This window comes from Galeopterus variegatus, unplaced genomic scaffold, assembly GCF_000696425.1.
Source record: "Galeopterus variegatus unplaced genomic scaffold, G_variegatus-3.0.2 Scaffold921, whole genome shotgun sequence".
Lineage (NCBI taxonomy): Eukaryota > Metazoa > Chordata > Mammalia > Dermoptera > Cynocephalidae > Galeopterus > Galeopterus variegatus.
In genome coordinates this window covers 392,972-407,080 of record NW_007727032.1, presented here as the reverse complement: position 1 = coordinate 407,080, position 14,109 = coordinate 392,972, and the positions used below count along the sequence as shown (strand labels likewise).

The window sequence follows — 14,109 nt, the reverse complement described above, 5'->3', positions numbered from 1 at the left end:
ATGAGGCATTAAGCTAAGTGCTTTACATGTATTAACTCTTTTAATTCTCATTAAAGCCCCATTAGGTTGGTACTAGTTATTGTCCCCATAATAAGGAACAATAAAAGGATCTTAATCCTTTTACAGAGAAGGAATCTGAGGCAGACAAAGTTAGGTGCTGTGCCCGGGATCACACGGTGGGCACAGTGGCCATGTCCAGATGTGAACCCACTGCTCCTCACCGCCCCCCCCGCCTTTCCAAAAAGACTTAGATCTGCACATCAAGTGAGCAGGCACTAGCTAAAAACGTCATCATGCCATCACTTATTGAGTGCGTAATCTATATCAAGCATCATGCTAACTGTTCTTTTGTTAAATAGACTTAAATATGTGTGTCTTATTAGTTAATCCCTACCTCCTCCCTGCAAAAGAGGTCTTCTTTACCCCCTTTATTGTAGTTGATAACACTGAGGCTCCTGGGGGTTAAGCTTCTTTCTCTCCATCTCAGGGTTAAGGGGTGGAAACTGGATTCCAACCTGCCTCCATGGATCCAGCTCCCTCCCTCCTTACCCGGGCTGTGCTGTGCAGTGAGTGCCATTAACATGACGCTAAACTGCAAAGGGCTTATTATTTATGGTTCTATTCGAGCTGGGCCTGCCTGTATCCAGCATAGCCCCCAGGCTTCTAAGTGCTGGCCAGCCCAGCCACCTTCTGTGCTTGCGAATGAGCTGACGGGTGAGGGACCTCTGTTAGGTCTATTTGCATTGGCAGCCTGGATAATTGCATGTCCTAATTGGGCACAGCCATGCACACTGCATCTCCACCATTCCCCTGCCCTGGCACAGAGGTCCTTTTGGAAACAGGTGTAGGCTTCTCCCCCAGTGTCCCTCCCAATGGCTTTGGTAGCCTTGGTGATTGGAATGAAGCCTCGACATTGAGTTCAACAGCAGACAGCTACCCAGTCGGCTGTGTGTCTGCATGGCACAAAAGAAAGCCGTAAACTGGTCATGATGAGCAGGTGGGATGAGAGACCTCACTTATGAGCCATGCACCTGGCTGGGGTTTCCCTTTGGCACCATCTGTACTCCTAATAGATGCTGAGAGGCAGTGTGGTGACAGTGGGCATGGCCTCCAGACCTGGACAGCCTGGGTTCAAATGTTGTCGACTCTACTTCCTAAATGTGTGGATTTAGTCACTTAACTTCCCAGAATGTCAGTGTTCCCATCTGAAAAATGGGGAGGTAATATAGCATCACCTCATAGAGTCAAGATGAGGATTACATGAGTTAGTACATGCAAAGGGCTTGGAACAGCGCCTGGGGCATGGTTAGCACGTATGCATATTTTCTAACTGATGCACATTTCTTAAGATCTTGCATGTGTTCTATGCTTGATCGATCCCCTCAGTCCCCAGGAGGTAGGTGCCATCCTCAGCCCCCTGGAAATTGAGGCACAGAGAGATGAAATGGTTTGAAGAGCTGGCGAATGAAGGAGGGAGGGATCAAACCCACTTCTGCCTGACTCCAGACCTCTGATTCTCAGCACTCTACTAGAGACAGCGATCAAAGGGTGAGACTGAGACGAGACACGATCCCCTTTGGAGCTTCCATCCAGTCCTCGGCCTCTGGTCTCTTAAAGTCCATCAAACTGTTTTTCAATGAGCTGAAATGGCAGAACATCGTTGGTCAGTCATATTGATTAAAGACAAGTTCAGAGAATGTTTAGTAATATGCATTTGGGACCTGTCATTTTAGAGATTAAGAAATTGGACGGTCACTAGAGAAAGGCAAGTACCCAGGTCTTCCTCCTCCCTGCCTGGTGCTCTTTCTGCACAAACAATAAAAGCAAAAGTTTTAAACTACGAGGATGGTTTAAAAAACAGAGTGACCTGCTCCCATCTCTGAGATATAGGACCAAAAGGCTGGGAATTAGTAGACTGTGCAGAGATCCTTCCTGAAGCCCAAATGTTAGATTACCAGGAAAAGATGAAAATAGACCCACGTGTCTCTGAACAAGTGGCCTCGGTCATGTAACCTGCCTCTCGGAGCCATATTGTGGTTAGCATATTTCTACTTGATTGAAATTGGCTTTCAACATGCCCAAGGTTGAATGGAATGGAGGACATTATTGCATTTAATTATTTCTCCAGAATAAAAGTGGATTCTAGCAGCAGCTTAGAGGTAAGGCACCAGCAGAGCAATTGGAATTTTGGAGCTCGCAAGCAAACATTTGAATGTGCAATCATTGTAATAAGTACATTAAAATCAAATAAGTCACAGAGTTGTGTTTTCATAAATAACCCAAGGTGAAAGGGTTGGATTGGTTAAGATTAAGGGGACAAGACTAGTTGATCACAGTGGAGAAATAATAACCAATCTGTCCTTCAGACGGAGACCATGGGGGGAGACAGTGGAGGCTCAGTGTTAACTGGTAGAGTCACCTAGTCTGGGTTAACTGCTCATTCCTGTTCCTGCATTGGGTGGCGGGCATGTTCCAGAAGTTTTTCATACATTCATCCTCACCAAAATACCTATCAAAATATACGTGAGGTAAGTTTTATTATCATTGCCATATTCCAAATGAGGAAACTGAGGCACAGAGAGTTTGAGTCACTTTATTACTTGCAGTGTGACCTTGGTCAAGTTATTCAACCTCTCTGTGTCTTAGATTCATCTCCTGAATTAGGACTAATTCCACCTGCTTCACTGGGTTTTCAAGAGGATCAGGGACACAAAGTATGTGAAGGGCCAGATTAGGGGGGCCCGTGGGGGCTAGGTATGTGATAGTTATGTCTCATGGATCTGGAAACCTCCCCAGGTTGGATTTGTATAAAGAAAGGAGTCTGGGTTTGGCTTTCTGGATCTCAGGTCTCCAAGCAAAGGAGAGAAAAGCTGAGATTTGTTTGCTTCTTGGCAGTCAGAGGAAGAGTTTGGGGGAAGGTCAGGTGGTAGCTCATGCCCCTGAATAGATGGACGGATAAAGGAAATGTGGCGTATCTATACAGTAGATATTATTCAGCCTTAAAAAAGGAGGAAATCCTGCAGTATGCAACCATATGGATGAACCTTGAGGACCGTATGCAGACTGAAATAAACTGGTCACAGAAGGGCAAATACTGTATGATTCCGCTTACATCACGTATCTAAAATAGTCAAAATCATTGAATCTGAGAGTGGAATGAATGGTGGTTGCCAGAGACTGGGGGGTGAGGAGGAGGAAATGGCAAATTTCCAAACAACAGGTATGAAGTCTCATTTATGCAAGATAAATAAGTTCTAGAGATCTGCCTGACAGCACTGTCCTTACAGTCAACAACAATAATGTACTGCACACTTAAAAACTGGCTGAGAAGGCAGTGCTTATGTTAAGTGATCTTAGCACAATAGAATAAATAAATAAAATAAAAAAGAAAAGAGTTAGGGGGAAGGTGAGGGAGAGCTCACTGGTCACTATAAAGACTCAGGTGACAGGAATTCTCAGGCCCCTTCGGTCACCTGGTGCTTGCCACTGCCTCTTGCTGACTTTTCTGGAAGCTCTCTCATATCTGTGAGCTCTTCATTCCAGAAGACAAAATATTTTCCTTCCCTCTTCCACTTGAATCCTTAGATTTCCTCTGGCAGCTGAGTTTCTTCTGGGGCCAGGCGGAAGGCCACAGGGCCACGCTGAGCTAATCATCCCCATTGTGGTGGCCTCTCTTGAATAGATGGTATGTATTAATCATGCATCGCATTAGAATTGATGGTGGTGCCTGTTCCTGATATCACAGGTTAACCAGAGGAATCGGCCATTCCCTGATTGTCGCATTAGCTTCCTTGGAGAGAAAAAGGGGGACAATTGCAGTGTTGGGTCTGGTTTTGCTTGTGAAGTTCTGCCAAAAAGTGGCAGGGAATGTGAGCTTTGGAAATAGGTGGTTTATGGAGATGTTCTGCTCAGGGGCCAAAGTCAGTGATTATCTGTTAATGAGATAAGAGTCCAGGAGTAATACTAAGGATGTATTTGAAGAGAGAGAAGGCAGATGTCTGCAAGGGCAGTGGCTTTTCTGCCTTACTTCCTGCCCTCTCTTTAACTTCTAGAAAACAGGCTTAGGGACAGATTTTAAATTCATGTTCTCAAAGAGCAGGAGTCATCAGATTGATTTTCTGTCTGATGGAGGCAAATAATGATAATTTGGCTCCTATACCTGAGAACAGCCAGAGGGATGAAAGCAGATCATGTTCACACATGTATTAATCAGGATGAGCTAGGCTATGCTGCAGTAAAAAAGATCCCCCAAATCTTGGTAACTTAAAGCAGCAGAAGTTAATTTCTGCCTGCTGGGGGTTGGTGGAGTCTCTGCTCCACATCGGCCCCACTCAGGGATGCAGGACCTTCCCATCAGGAGTGTGGCTGGACACTGGGGTGAGGGAGGGGAATGTGGGAAATTATGTCCTGGTTGCAGTCACTGGTCTTGGCCACAACATGTTCCTTGGCTGTGTCTAACGTGTAAGGGATGGGGAAATACAATTCTATCAAGCACTTCTATCAATTCTTCTAAGAAGGAGGGGAAATGCAACATTTGTGAAGAGCCTTATTCAATACCCACCCCTATTCAGCTCCATCCCAACATAGACTAATATGAGCAAAGAGGGTGATACCCCCTCCTCTCCCCATGTAGAGGAGGGGAAGCTAAATGTTACCTGGTTTCCCTCTCAGCAAAACAGAAGAGGTGCTGTGTGTAGCAAGTTTTAGAATCAGACAGATGCAAGTTCACTGCCTCCCCCAGATGGCTTTGGCAAATTATTTAACAACCTCAACCTTTCCCCCACTTCTTGTATAAGATGGGAGAAACTGCCTTGGAATTTATTCCTGGAGGTTAAGTGGAGCACTGCTGCATGTAAGGGCTCTGCAGAGTGTCTAGCACATGACACATATTCAAGAATGTTATAACAACAAATCTTGGCTGCTCTTTCTGTAAAATGGTAAAGACAGGACCTCCTTATAGGGCGATTATCAGTATCCAGTAAGTAGTACCTGTGAGTCACTTACTGTGGGGCCTGGCTCATTCTAAGTGCTCAAAAAATGCATCTGAGAGGCTGCTTGGGATTTTTCAAGGGCCTCCGGATAGAAAGAATGGAAAAGAGGAACACCAGAAGGGTTTCTTTAGGTTCCAAGAATAGAGACAAGCTCAAGGCTTCTTACTGAGGGGGATTTTCTGCAAGTCTCTGTGCAGAGGTAGGAAATACCAGACCCAGAAGATCCCTTGTACATGGATCAGATTGTAATGACCAGCAGCAGCTCTGTGACCCAGCATGGACTCAGCTCTCCCATCTCAGGTCTCTCTATTTCCTTCTTCCCACCCCGTTGCCTCCCGGCTTCTGCCACCTCAAACTCCTAGTGCTTTGTCTGTGACTCCCTGCAACACGATGGGCCACTGGCCAGCCTTGAGATGACTATTTGGAGGTCACATGCCTATAGCAGATCTGTTTAGTGGGGTGGGAGTAGATGGGAAGGGGGCCAGTTCTTATGGTACAAAGCCAGGCTGCAGTGATTAAGGAGAGAAGGCGACAGGGGTAAAAAGTGCTCGAAAGCTTCTTGGAAGCAAGTAGTATAACCAGCAGCCCAGAGGATGGTGGTCTATGGTCTGTTTGGCTTAAATCCCAGCTCTACCACCAACTAGCTGGGTTACCTTGGGCAAGTCACTTGTTAACCGATGCTGAGGTCCTCCATCTGTCAAATGAGAATAATAGCAGCACCCAACTAAAAGAGTGTCCGTGAGGTATCTTAGTATCAACTCTCATTCTCACAGCCTATACCAAGTAGGAGAAATTGGTGCTTCATGCTAGGGGAGGTGGGACAAAGGCCAGAAGCAGACAGCCATATATGACTTCTCCAGACCACTGCTGAGCCACATGGGGATAGCGAGGACAGGGGCAACTGAACTGATTCCAGAGGAGGGGAGCCTTTTAAACTCATACTCCTATTGAGCAGGGGTTCTTCATACTTTTACTTAAATGGCCAGAGAGAAAGATTTTAGGCTTTGTGGGTCAGATAGTCTCTATTGCAATTACTCACTCTTCTGTTGGAGCAAAAAAGCAGCCATTGACAATACACAAACCAACAGGTGTTTCAATAAAATTTTATTTACAAAAACAGGTGGAGGGCCAGATTTGGCCCACAGGCTATAGTGTGTTGACCTGCTGGAGTGGGAGCCTTGCTGGGTGTCAGCTGCTCTCGGGCACCAGCACAACTCCACTGGTCAGGCCCCGCCATCCTATTTTTTTTTTTTTTGAGGGGTGGAGCTGGCCAGTATGGGGATCCAAATCCTTGGCCTTGGTGTTACAACAGTGCGCTCTGAACAACTGAGCTAACTGGCCAGCACACTGCCATCCTTTTGGGGGAGGAGCTATTAGAAGGTACATTTCAGCCCTTCTTAAAAAGGAGAAACTAATGAGGATGCTACTCTTAGCCAATGTGTTTCTATAGCAACAGGGGCAGATTTATGGAGCCAATTAGTGCTCTCTGCTGTTTCAGAGGTCCCTTCAGAGGGGTGTGCTCTGGGACAGTGGATGCTCCTTTAGGTTAAGGGCTTGGTAACAGTCTCTAAGCAGAAGCAGCATATTTCAGAAACAATTCACGGGGTTAGTCGAATGGCACATTTGATGCGCACTCAAAATGACCAGGACCCACCTACCTGTGGAGGAGCTGAGTTTGGGGTGCTGACCTTCTAGAAAGATTCATGCCATGCATTATTTCCAGAATGACTTTTGACCTTTTCCTTGACCTCAGATGACTTAATCAGTGCTGCTACAGATACAAACATCAAGATTCAAAGCTCAGGCACAAGAATGTCATAAGTTTGCACCCCTCTTGGGACTCATTCTTCTGCAAAGGCTGCCTTCCCCTCCCACTCCCCCCGAAATCCCAATGATGTCTTTCCTTCGGAATTAACAATGGCTTGGTCTGATTTCTCTTATGAGCATAGATATGTGAGCATATCCTAAAGGCAGTGGAATGTATATAATATTCTACCAATATTTTCTCTCTTTATAACTTTATTATATCACTCCCAGACTTTAAATAAACCATCACAGTACTTTCTGCTGGAATTTAAACAGGAAGCTAGAACAAAATGTTTGTTACCCAGTGGCAGAGAAAGTCAAGGAAAGAAACATACTTGAAAAGATATGGTTAATAATAAGCATTGAGCATCATAGTCATAGCATTTTAGAGCTTGAAAAAGACTTAGTTTTTAGTTGGAATGTTTCATATTTCCACATGGGGAAACTGAGGTCCAGAGAGAGAAACTGAGGTCCAGATAGAAAAGGCTCACTAGGGTTCAAGCCAGTAGCAAGGGTAAGATGTGAAACTACGGCACAGACTTCCAAACTGTATGTACCATTCTTCAGGGACCAACCTACTTAGCGTGATCGCTCAGTAAAGTTTTTCTGCTGTGTTTCTTTCCCATCTTCTCCAGGATGGCTATTTCTCCCACCGGCCGAAAGAGAAAGTGCGAACAGACAGCAACAATGAGAACTCAGTCCCCAAAGATTTTGAGAATGTCGACAACAGCAACTTTGCACCCAGGACTCAAAAGCAGAAGCACCAGCCTGAGTTGGCAAAGAAGCCCCCCAGTAGACAGAAGGAGCTTTTGAAAAGGAAGCTGGAGCAGCAAGAGAAAGGGAAAGGGCATTCGTTCCTGGGGAAAGGCACCAACGAGGTGCTGCCTCCCAGTGAGAGAGCCGCAGCCAACAGCAGCCACAGGAAAGATGCCCCCAGACAGCCCCATGCCAGGAAAAGTGGGGGCAGCTCCCCTGAGAGCAAGTATGACCAACCCCTCAAGTGTGACATCTCAGGCAAGGAGGCCATCTCCGCCTTGTCCCGCTCGAAGTCCAAGCACTGCCGCCAGGAGATTGGGGAGACCTACTGCCGTCACAAGCTGGGGCTGCTGATGCCCGAGAAGGTGACTCGGTTCTGCCCCCTTGAAGGTAAGTTCCAGGCCCGAGGTGGGGAGAGGTGTCCTCTGGTCACTTCCTTCTCTTGCCCAGCCCCATTCCTCTCACATCCCAGACCTTCTGGGAATGGCTGACCTATTTTTCAAACTCTGCACCAGACACAAGATCTGATTCGTTTGGTACTGCCTGAATTCTGAAGTCTTGTATAAGAGAGGTTTTACAAAATCAAATTACCTTTCGTTAGTGCTTTAACCCATTGCCTTTACAGCAAAGGATAAAATACAGTGAAATCAGGGCCAATGTAAAAATTACAGGAGGCGAGGTGGCCGTATTGATAAGGTTTGGTTTCTCTCTCAGCAGAATATTGGGATTACAATTGACATGAATATCATGTAATTGAGCGTGATTTGAAAGGTTTCCAATTAGTTGCATTGACTTTGAAGACTGCAAAAACAACCTTTTCATCTTCCTCCATCTGAAATTCTTTCCTTCCTTCCTTCCTCCCCTCCCTCCTTCGTTTTTATTTCCTTCCTGCCTCCTTCCCTCCTGCCCCTGTGCTGGAAACTTTTCTATGTGCCAATGACGCAGTGAGAAATCGGATCTCTTGCTGAGATGCAGGGAGAGATCAGAGCTCCAACAGAGGGATTCACAGGCAGAGTGGAGGGGCCCTCAGAAGTGGAGGGGCCCTCACCAATTTTGCACAGGTGGGGTATCATGCATGGGTCTCTGCATCTGAAACCATGCCATTGACGTGCATTTTGTGGTGGTGACAATTACTGCTCCAGTGTCTGTGGAAGGGGTAGCAGCAGCAGCAGGCATTTATTGAGCGCCCACTGCATGCCAGGCACTACAGGAGGCCCTGTGCATCCGTCTCCTCCACCACCCTATGAGACTGGCCCTGATGTCACGGACCTTACTTTTTTTCAGATGAGAGAGATAAAATCACTTCCTCAAGGTCACATGGCTTGTTCATGACTTTACAAGCTGACAAGTTAAGACATCCTGAGACAGCCTGGGTTAAGTCTTATATGCTCAAGATCCCTCCTTCCCTCCTTTAAAATAAACATTATGGCAGGAAATTTCAAATCCTCATGTACCCATCATCCAGCTACGTCCTCAGCTCGTGGTCACTGTCATTTCATATGTGTTCCCCTCACTCCCCCCACCCCACTAGATCACCGTAAGCCAGTCTCTGGGAACCTTTTTAAATTTTATTTTTCCTTGGAGAGGACCTTACTTCTCAAACAGTTTGTGAATTCGTTTGTCCAGTGGTTTTGTCCATGGAGAGGGCAGATGGCATCCGAACGCACGTTTCTACAATGAAGAGAGAGCTGGTGCCAGTAGGTGCACACACTTGGGATGAAGAGAGGTGTATTACAGTTCAAGTTCAGCTGCTAACTAATAGAGTCCTCTCCCCTCTCTGGTCCTGGCATCCTTATCTGCAGTAAATGTCTGAGAGGTCTTCCTGCTGCTTTTCCTTGGGGGCTGCTTCACACTTTGCTTGTGGTCACCCCTCATTCTCACTGCATCACAGTGCCAGTTGCACCCCACTGTCCCTCACGAAGTGGCCGATGGTTCACAGTACTTCCTTGTTGCTTCTAAATTCAAATACTAGCAACTGCTTTTGTTCACTCCAATATAGGAAGAAAAGACCCCAGATTATCACTGAGGTCAACTGTGAGACAACCCAGAGCTCTGGGGGCTTGAGTGGGGGAGACACGTACAAAGACCTGCATGAAGGTGGGATGTGGTGTCAGAGCCAACACAGGGGGCAAGAATGGGCCCACTGAGGTGCTGGATCCTCCTCAATGTCAAGACAGAAGGTCAGAGGATCAAGTAAGCCAACTGCAGAGTGAGGGTGGGGTTCAGTCCCCCCATGCAGGTGCATTCGTGAGCCAACAAGGCTTTGCCAAGTGGCCTCCTAAAACAGCAGATCCTCAATTCTCCTGTCTCTCTTGATGCAGAAGGGAGGTGCATAGTGAGAATGGCTCCCAAGGAAAGGCAGACTGGAAAGGCCCCTTAGAGAAATCTTCATTCAATTGGTTCACTGACGATGAGATTATGAGGCCCATAGAGGGCCATAGGCAAGGTCACCCAGTTCAATAGAGGCTTCGTTATTCCAAATAAATGCCTGTGTGTTCACTACTGGTCACAGAATGGAGAGTTTGGATCAGGTGGAGGGTGACCACCTGCACTATGTGCATAGAAAGGGGGCTGGAAGGATGCACAGCAGACCCTTCCTGTGGCCCCTCTGTGGGGACAGGGTGGCAGTGGTGACACCTCTAACCTTTTACTCAAGTTCATCTCTATTTTTTGAGCTTTTGTAGCAAATGTGTATTTATGTGATACTTTCTTTTAAATAGAAAGAGTGAAAATGAAAAACTTTGTTTCTCCCTTGCAGTTCCACCCTTGTCTGAGGGGTCCAGGTGGTTCCTGTCTCTATTCTTGGTTGGACTTGGCACATAGAGGGTAGGAATAATGAAGTGCATTGTTCCAAAATCTTTTGTTAACCAGTGCCTGGCAGAGAAGTTTTAGAGCCAGAGTTGAATGCCCTTCCACAAAAATAACACTGAGCTCCTGCTATGTACCAGGGGAGGTACACTGGTTCTGCAGAGGGCTGGATAGTCTCCATGTTTGAGGCTTTGCAGGCCATGCGATCTCTGTCACAGCTACTCAACTCTGCTGCTGTAGCACAAAAGCAGTCGTAGACGATACACACAAATGCGCTTGGTTATGTTCCAGGAAAACTTAATTTACAAAAATAGGCCATGGGTCAGATTTGGCCTGTGAGCTGCAGCTTTCTTATTCCTGCTAAATACCAATACTGTATACTAGTATGTACAGTACTGTTTGTGTTTTTATCACACTGAACCCTCATGCCAGCCCTATGAGGTAAGTCTGTTATGAATCCATTTTGTTGATGAGGACATTGAGGCTCAAAGAATATGTTTAGGACCTGGCCAGAGGCACATGGCTAGTAGATGGCAGAACTGGTGTTGTCACTCAGGTTACAGAGGCAGCGTCCTTTCCCTTAAGCCTGTCCCTCTTCAGAGACAAAAGGCTTCACTTTAGCGCAGATTGTTAAGCCCCAGAGATGTCCTGATGCCTGTAGGCTGTGTCTCTCTGTTGCAAGGGAGAAGGGACAGTGTTAGTGAGAGAACAACAGGGTTGATGTCGACAGTAGTTTAGAGCATGGCTGTGGAGCCAGACTACCTGGATTCAAATTCTGGAAATCCCTGCACAAGTTATGAGACTTTGAGCAAGTTGCTTAACCTCTCTGTGCCTCTGTTTCTCCATCTGTAAAGAAGAGGTGAGCATGATCACACCTATCTCAGAAGATTTATAAGGGCTGAATACACAGTTAAGATCTGTTCCTGGTCAATAACATACATTACATATACAAGTGTATTTGCTATGTGACCTGCTCCACAACTGTTCAGATAAATCAGAATCTCACCACCTTAGATCACGAGTTCCATTGCTTCTCCTGGTCATGCAGAGACATCTCCAGCATGGTTTTGCAGCATGAGTTTTCTGGGGTTGCCCTGAGACCTTTGCTGCATCGGCCAAGGTGGTACACCCCCCACCCCACCCCCAGGACCTCCAAGCTGGTTAATAAGATCAGTGTTTAAGAACCATTGCATACCCAGCCCCGGCAATGCTTTAATTGGCTGCACCACAGCCTCCCCCTTTTGCAATAAATTTACTGTGAATAGACTAATTGCAAAATAACCCTAATTGGGTAGTTATCAATGAACAACTTCCCGTGGAACAAAACGGCTTACAATTAATAGCATTTAAGCCATAAACTATTCTTCTGCAGAAAGCTAAGATGTAATTACACCCCATACGGAGATTGTGTTCCCTTTCTGGAAACCATGACACCCGGATTTCCCTACACTTAGGATGGATTTGAGCTTCAGCCCAGCAATCCCTTTATTTCCCACTAAATGAGGAAACAGAGGCAGGGTGGAAGGAAATTTCATGTATTCATAAATATACACATATATATGTGCACACACACCCAGATGGACGCACTGTGTTTATCACTTTACTAAACTGAACGTCACCCAAACTTCAGCCAGTAATGTGCCGGAAGTCGAATGTAATTAAGGAAACAATTCTCCCGGCTGAAAATCCGAAAGATTTGGAGGAAAGGAAATAGTTTTTAAATGTGGCTCGTGCCACCCACCACCTCGCCTGTCCCCTCACCCCATCACCACTCAGGGAAAATGTAGAGAAACCCAGGAGATGGTTTGCTTTCTGCAGAGGCACTCCTTGCCGCTGTGATTTGTCTCCTCCACTCTCCGCCTCCTGGAGAAAGCGATTTGGAAGGAGATGAAGGGAAGCCGCAGCTTCATCCCAGCTGGTGACACCTGTTTTCACAAGGAGAAGAGAGCTGTCCACTATCACCCATGCAGAGGGAGATGCAGTGAGGTTTGGGGAGCTCTACCCCGACAGCCGCAGGGATGGTCTCTGAAAAGCTTATTTCTAGCTACACAGTGGCCCCCCACTCCTCCCAGAACTCACTGTAGCCACCAAGCTGTCACCTCTGTGACCCCACCCAGGCAGCCTTCCCCAACTCTGCTCCCCCCGTGCCCACAATTGCCTGGGCTTCCTGTCCTTTCCTTGGTCTCCAGAATCACCCTAGGGCCTTGGGTCACTCTGATGGGGCCTCCCAGTGTTTAATGGAAGTGAAATCATGTTGGATTAAAGGCCAGAGTTGGCCTGGACTGGAAAAAAGAAGTTTCCACCAAGATCTCCAGCTGCTAGGGTTTATTTAAATCTGATTCTGCCTTTACCAGCTGCATGACCCTCACCTCCCAGTGCCTCAGTCTACTCATCTGTAAAATGGACACAAATACTTGTACTGTGTCTTCATAGCGTTGTTGGCGGAAATGAGAAAATGCATATAAAATGCTTAGTGCACTGTGGGGGTAGAGAAAGCGGGTGTGTGTGACTGTTGGTAACAGTGGTGGGGTAGTAGTTTACAAATGGAGGGGCAATGGGAGAGTGGAAGGTGCTTTGATGGTGTTGTCCTGATGTCGAGCCTCATCTCACTGGCTCTTTTCTTCGGACATGGCCCCACTGACTTTGGGCATTCTCTCACAACCTCCCAGCCCTCTCCATGTTGCCCTTCCCGCCCCCTCCTCCTACTCCACCCCACCGTGTCTGGCTGTCACCCCTTGCCTGTCCAGATCCCAGCTTAAAATGCCACTTCCTCAGGAAGCTCCCCCCAACGGCCTCCCTGTGTCTTGAGTTAAAATGTCCCGAGAAAGGCCCCACTGGCTACTCTGATCCCTCCTGCACATCTTCACCCTCCACCATGCTGGGTAAAGCCGGCAGAGTGATGCTTCAAGTGGCCTGTGGGTCTGCAGCCGTGACATCCTAGTGAAAGATCAAAGATGAAAAATGTGAGAAGTCCCAGGGAAGGCGATGGGCTAGGAGGGGGTGGGCTGTGGCACTATGGGAACTGGGGCCTAGGCAGTTGAGTGTAGGCGAGGGCTGTTGCTTGCGAGCCGGCTGACTGGCTGCAGGGTTGCAGGGCTGCAGGCATTTGCACATGACCGGGCAGACCCCCAAGTATCAGGATGATGATGAGCAGAAGGGGACTCCGATGGAGAGAAACTGTGCATGGACATGACATACTGTCTATACCCATCAGCCCTTGCAGGAGGCCTGAGGCTCTGATAAATGGGTTTCTGGATGGGGTGGCTGTGGGGAGACTGCCGCCTGCTGCAGAGACTGGCAGATGGCACTGCCAGCTGCAGAGGGGCTGTCTCCTGTACATCTCCCACGCCCTGGGGGCAGTAGGGTTTATAGAAAGCATGGCTGGCAGCCTGGCATGGAGGAAAAATGGAGACATGGATGTCAGCTTGGCCGCCTCGAGTGCCCTGGGGCATGCACCTCAGTTTCCCCATCTGTCAGCCAGCAACACTGCCTTCTCCCAGGTCTCCTGTTGTACCACGGATAATGAGAAAATGAGGAAATAGCCATGAAAAGTGAAGAGGTTCCATGCTAATGGGGGTAGCATGATAAAGCCAAATTGATCCTCGCACAGCTTGGTCACATGGGTGGGAATGACTTGCTTTCCGGAGGCCATGTGTATCCTTTTTTTTTTTTTTGGTCTTTTTGTCCTTTTCGTGACCGGCAACGGATCGCAACCCTTAGTGTTGCGCCCGTACCGGACCGGGACCGG

At 47.3% G+C, this 14,109-nt stretch overlaps 1 protein-coding gene across 1 annotated transcript in view; it reads left to right on the top strand.

Annotated features, from left to right (window-relative positions):
* Positions 1–14,109, top strand: part of XYLT1 (xylosyltransferase I) — a 215,457-nt gene that overhangs the window by 74,052 nt on the left and 127,296 nt on the right. Inside the window, exon 3 of the mRNA XM_008573422.1 lies at positions 7,433–7,943. Coding sequence (XP_008571644.1) covers positions 7,433–7,943 — 511 coding nt within the window. The remainder of the gene's footprint in view (positions 1–7,432; positions 7,944–14,109) is intronic.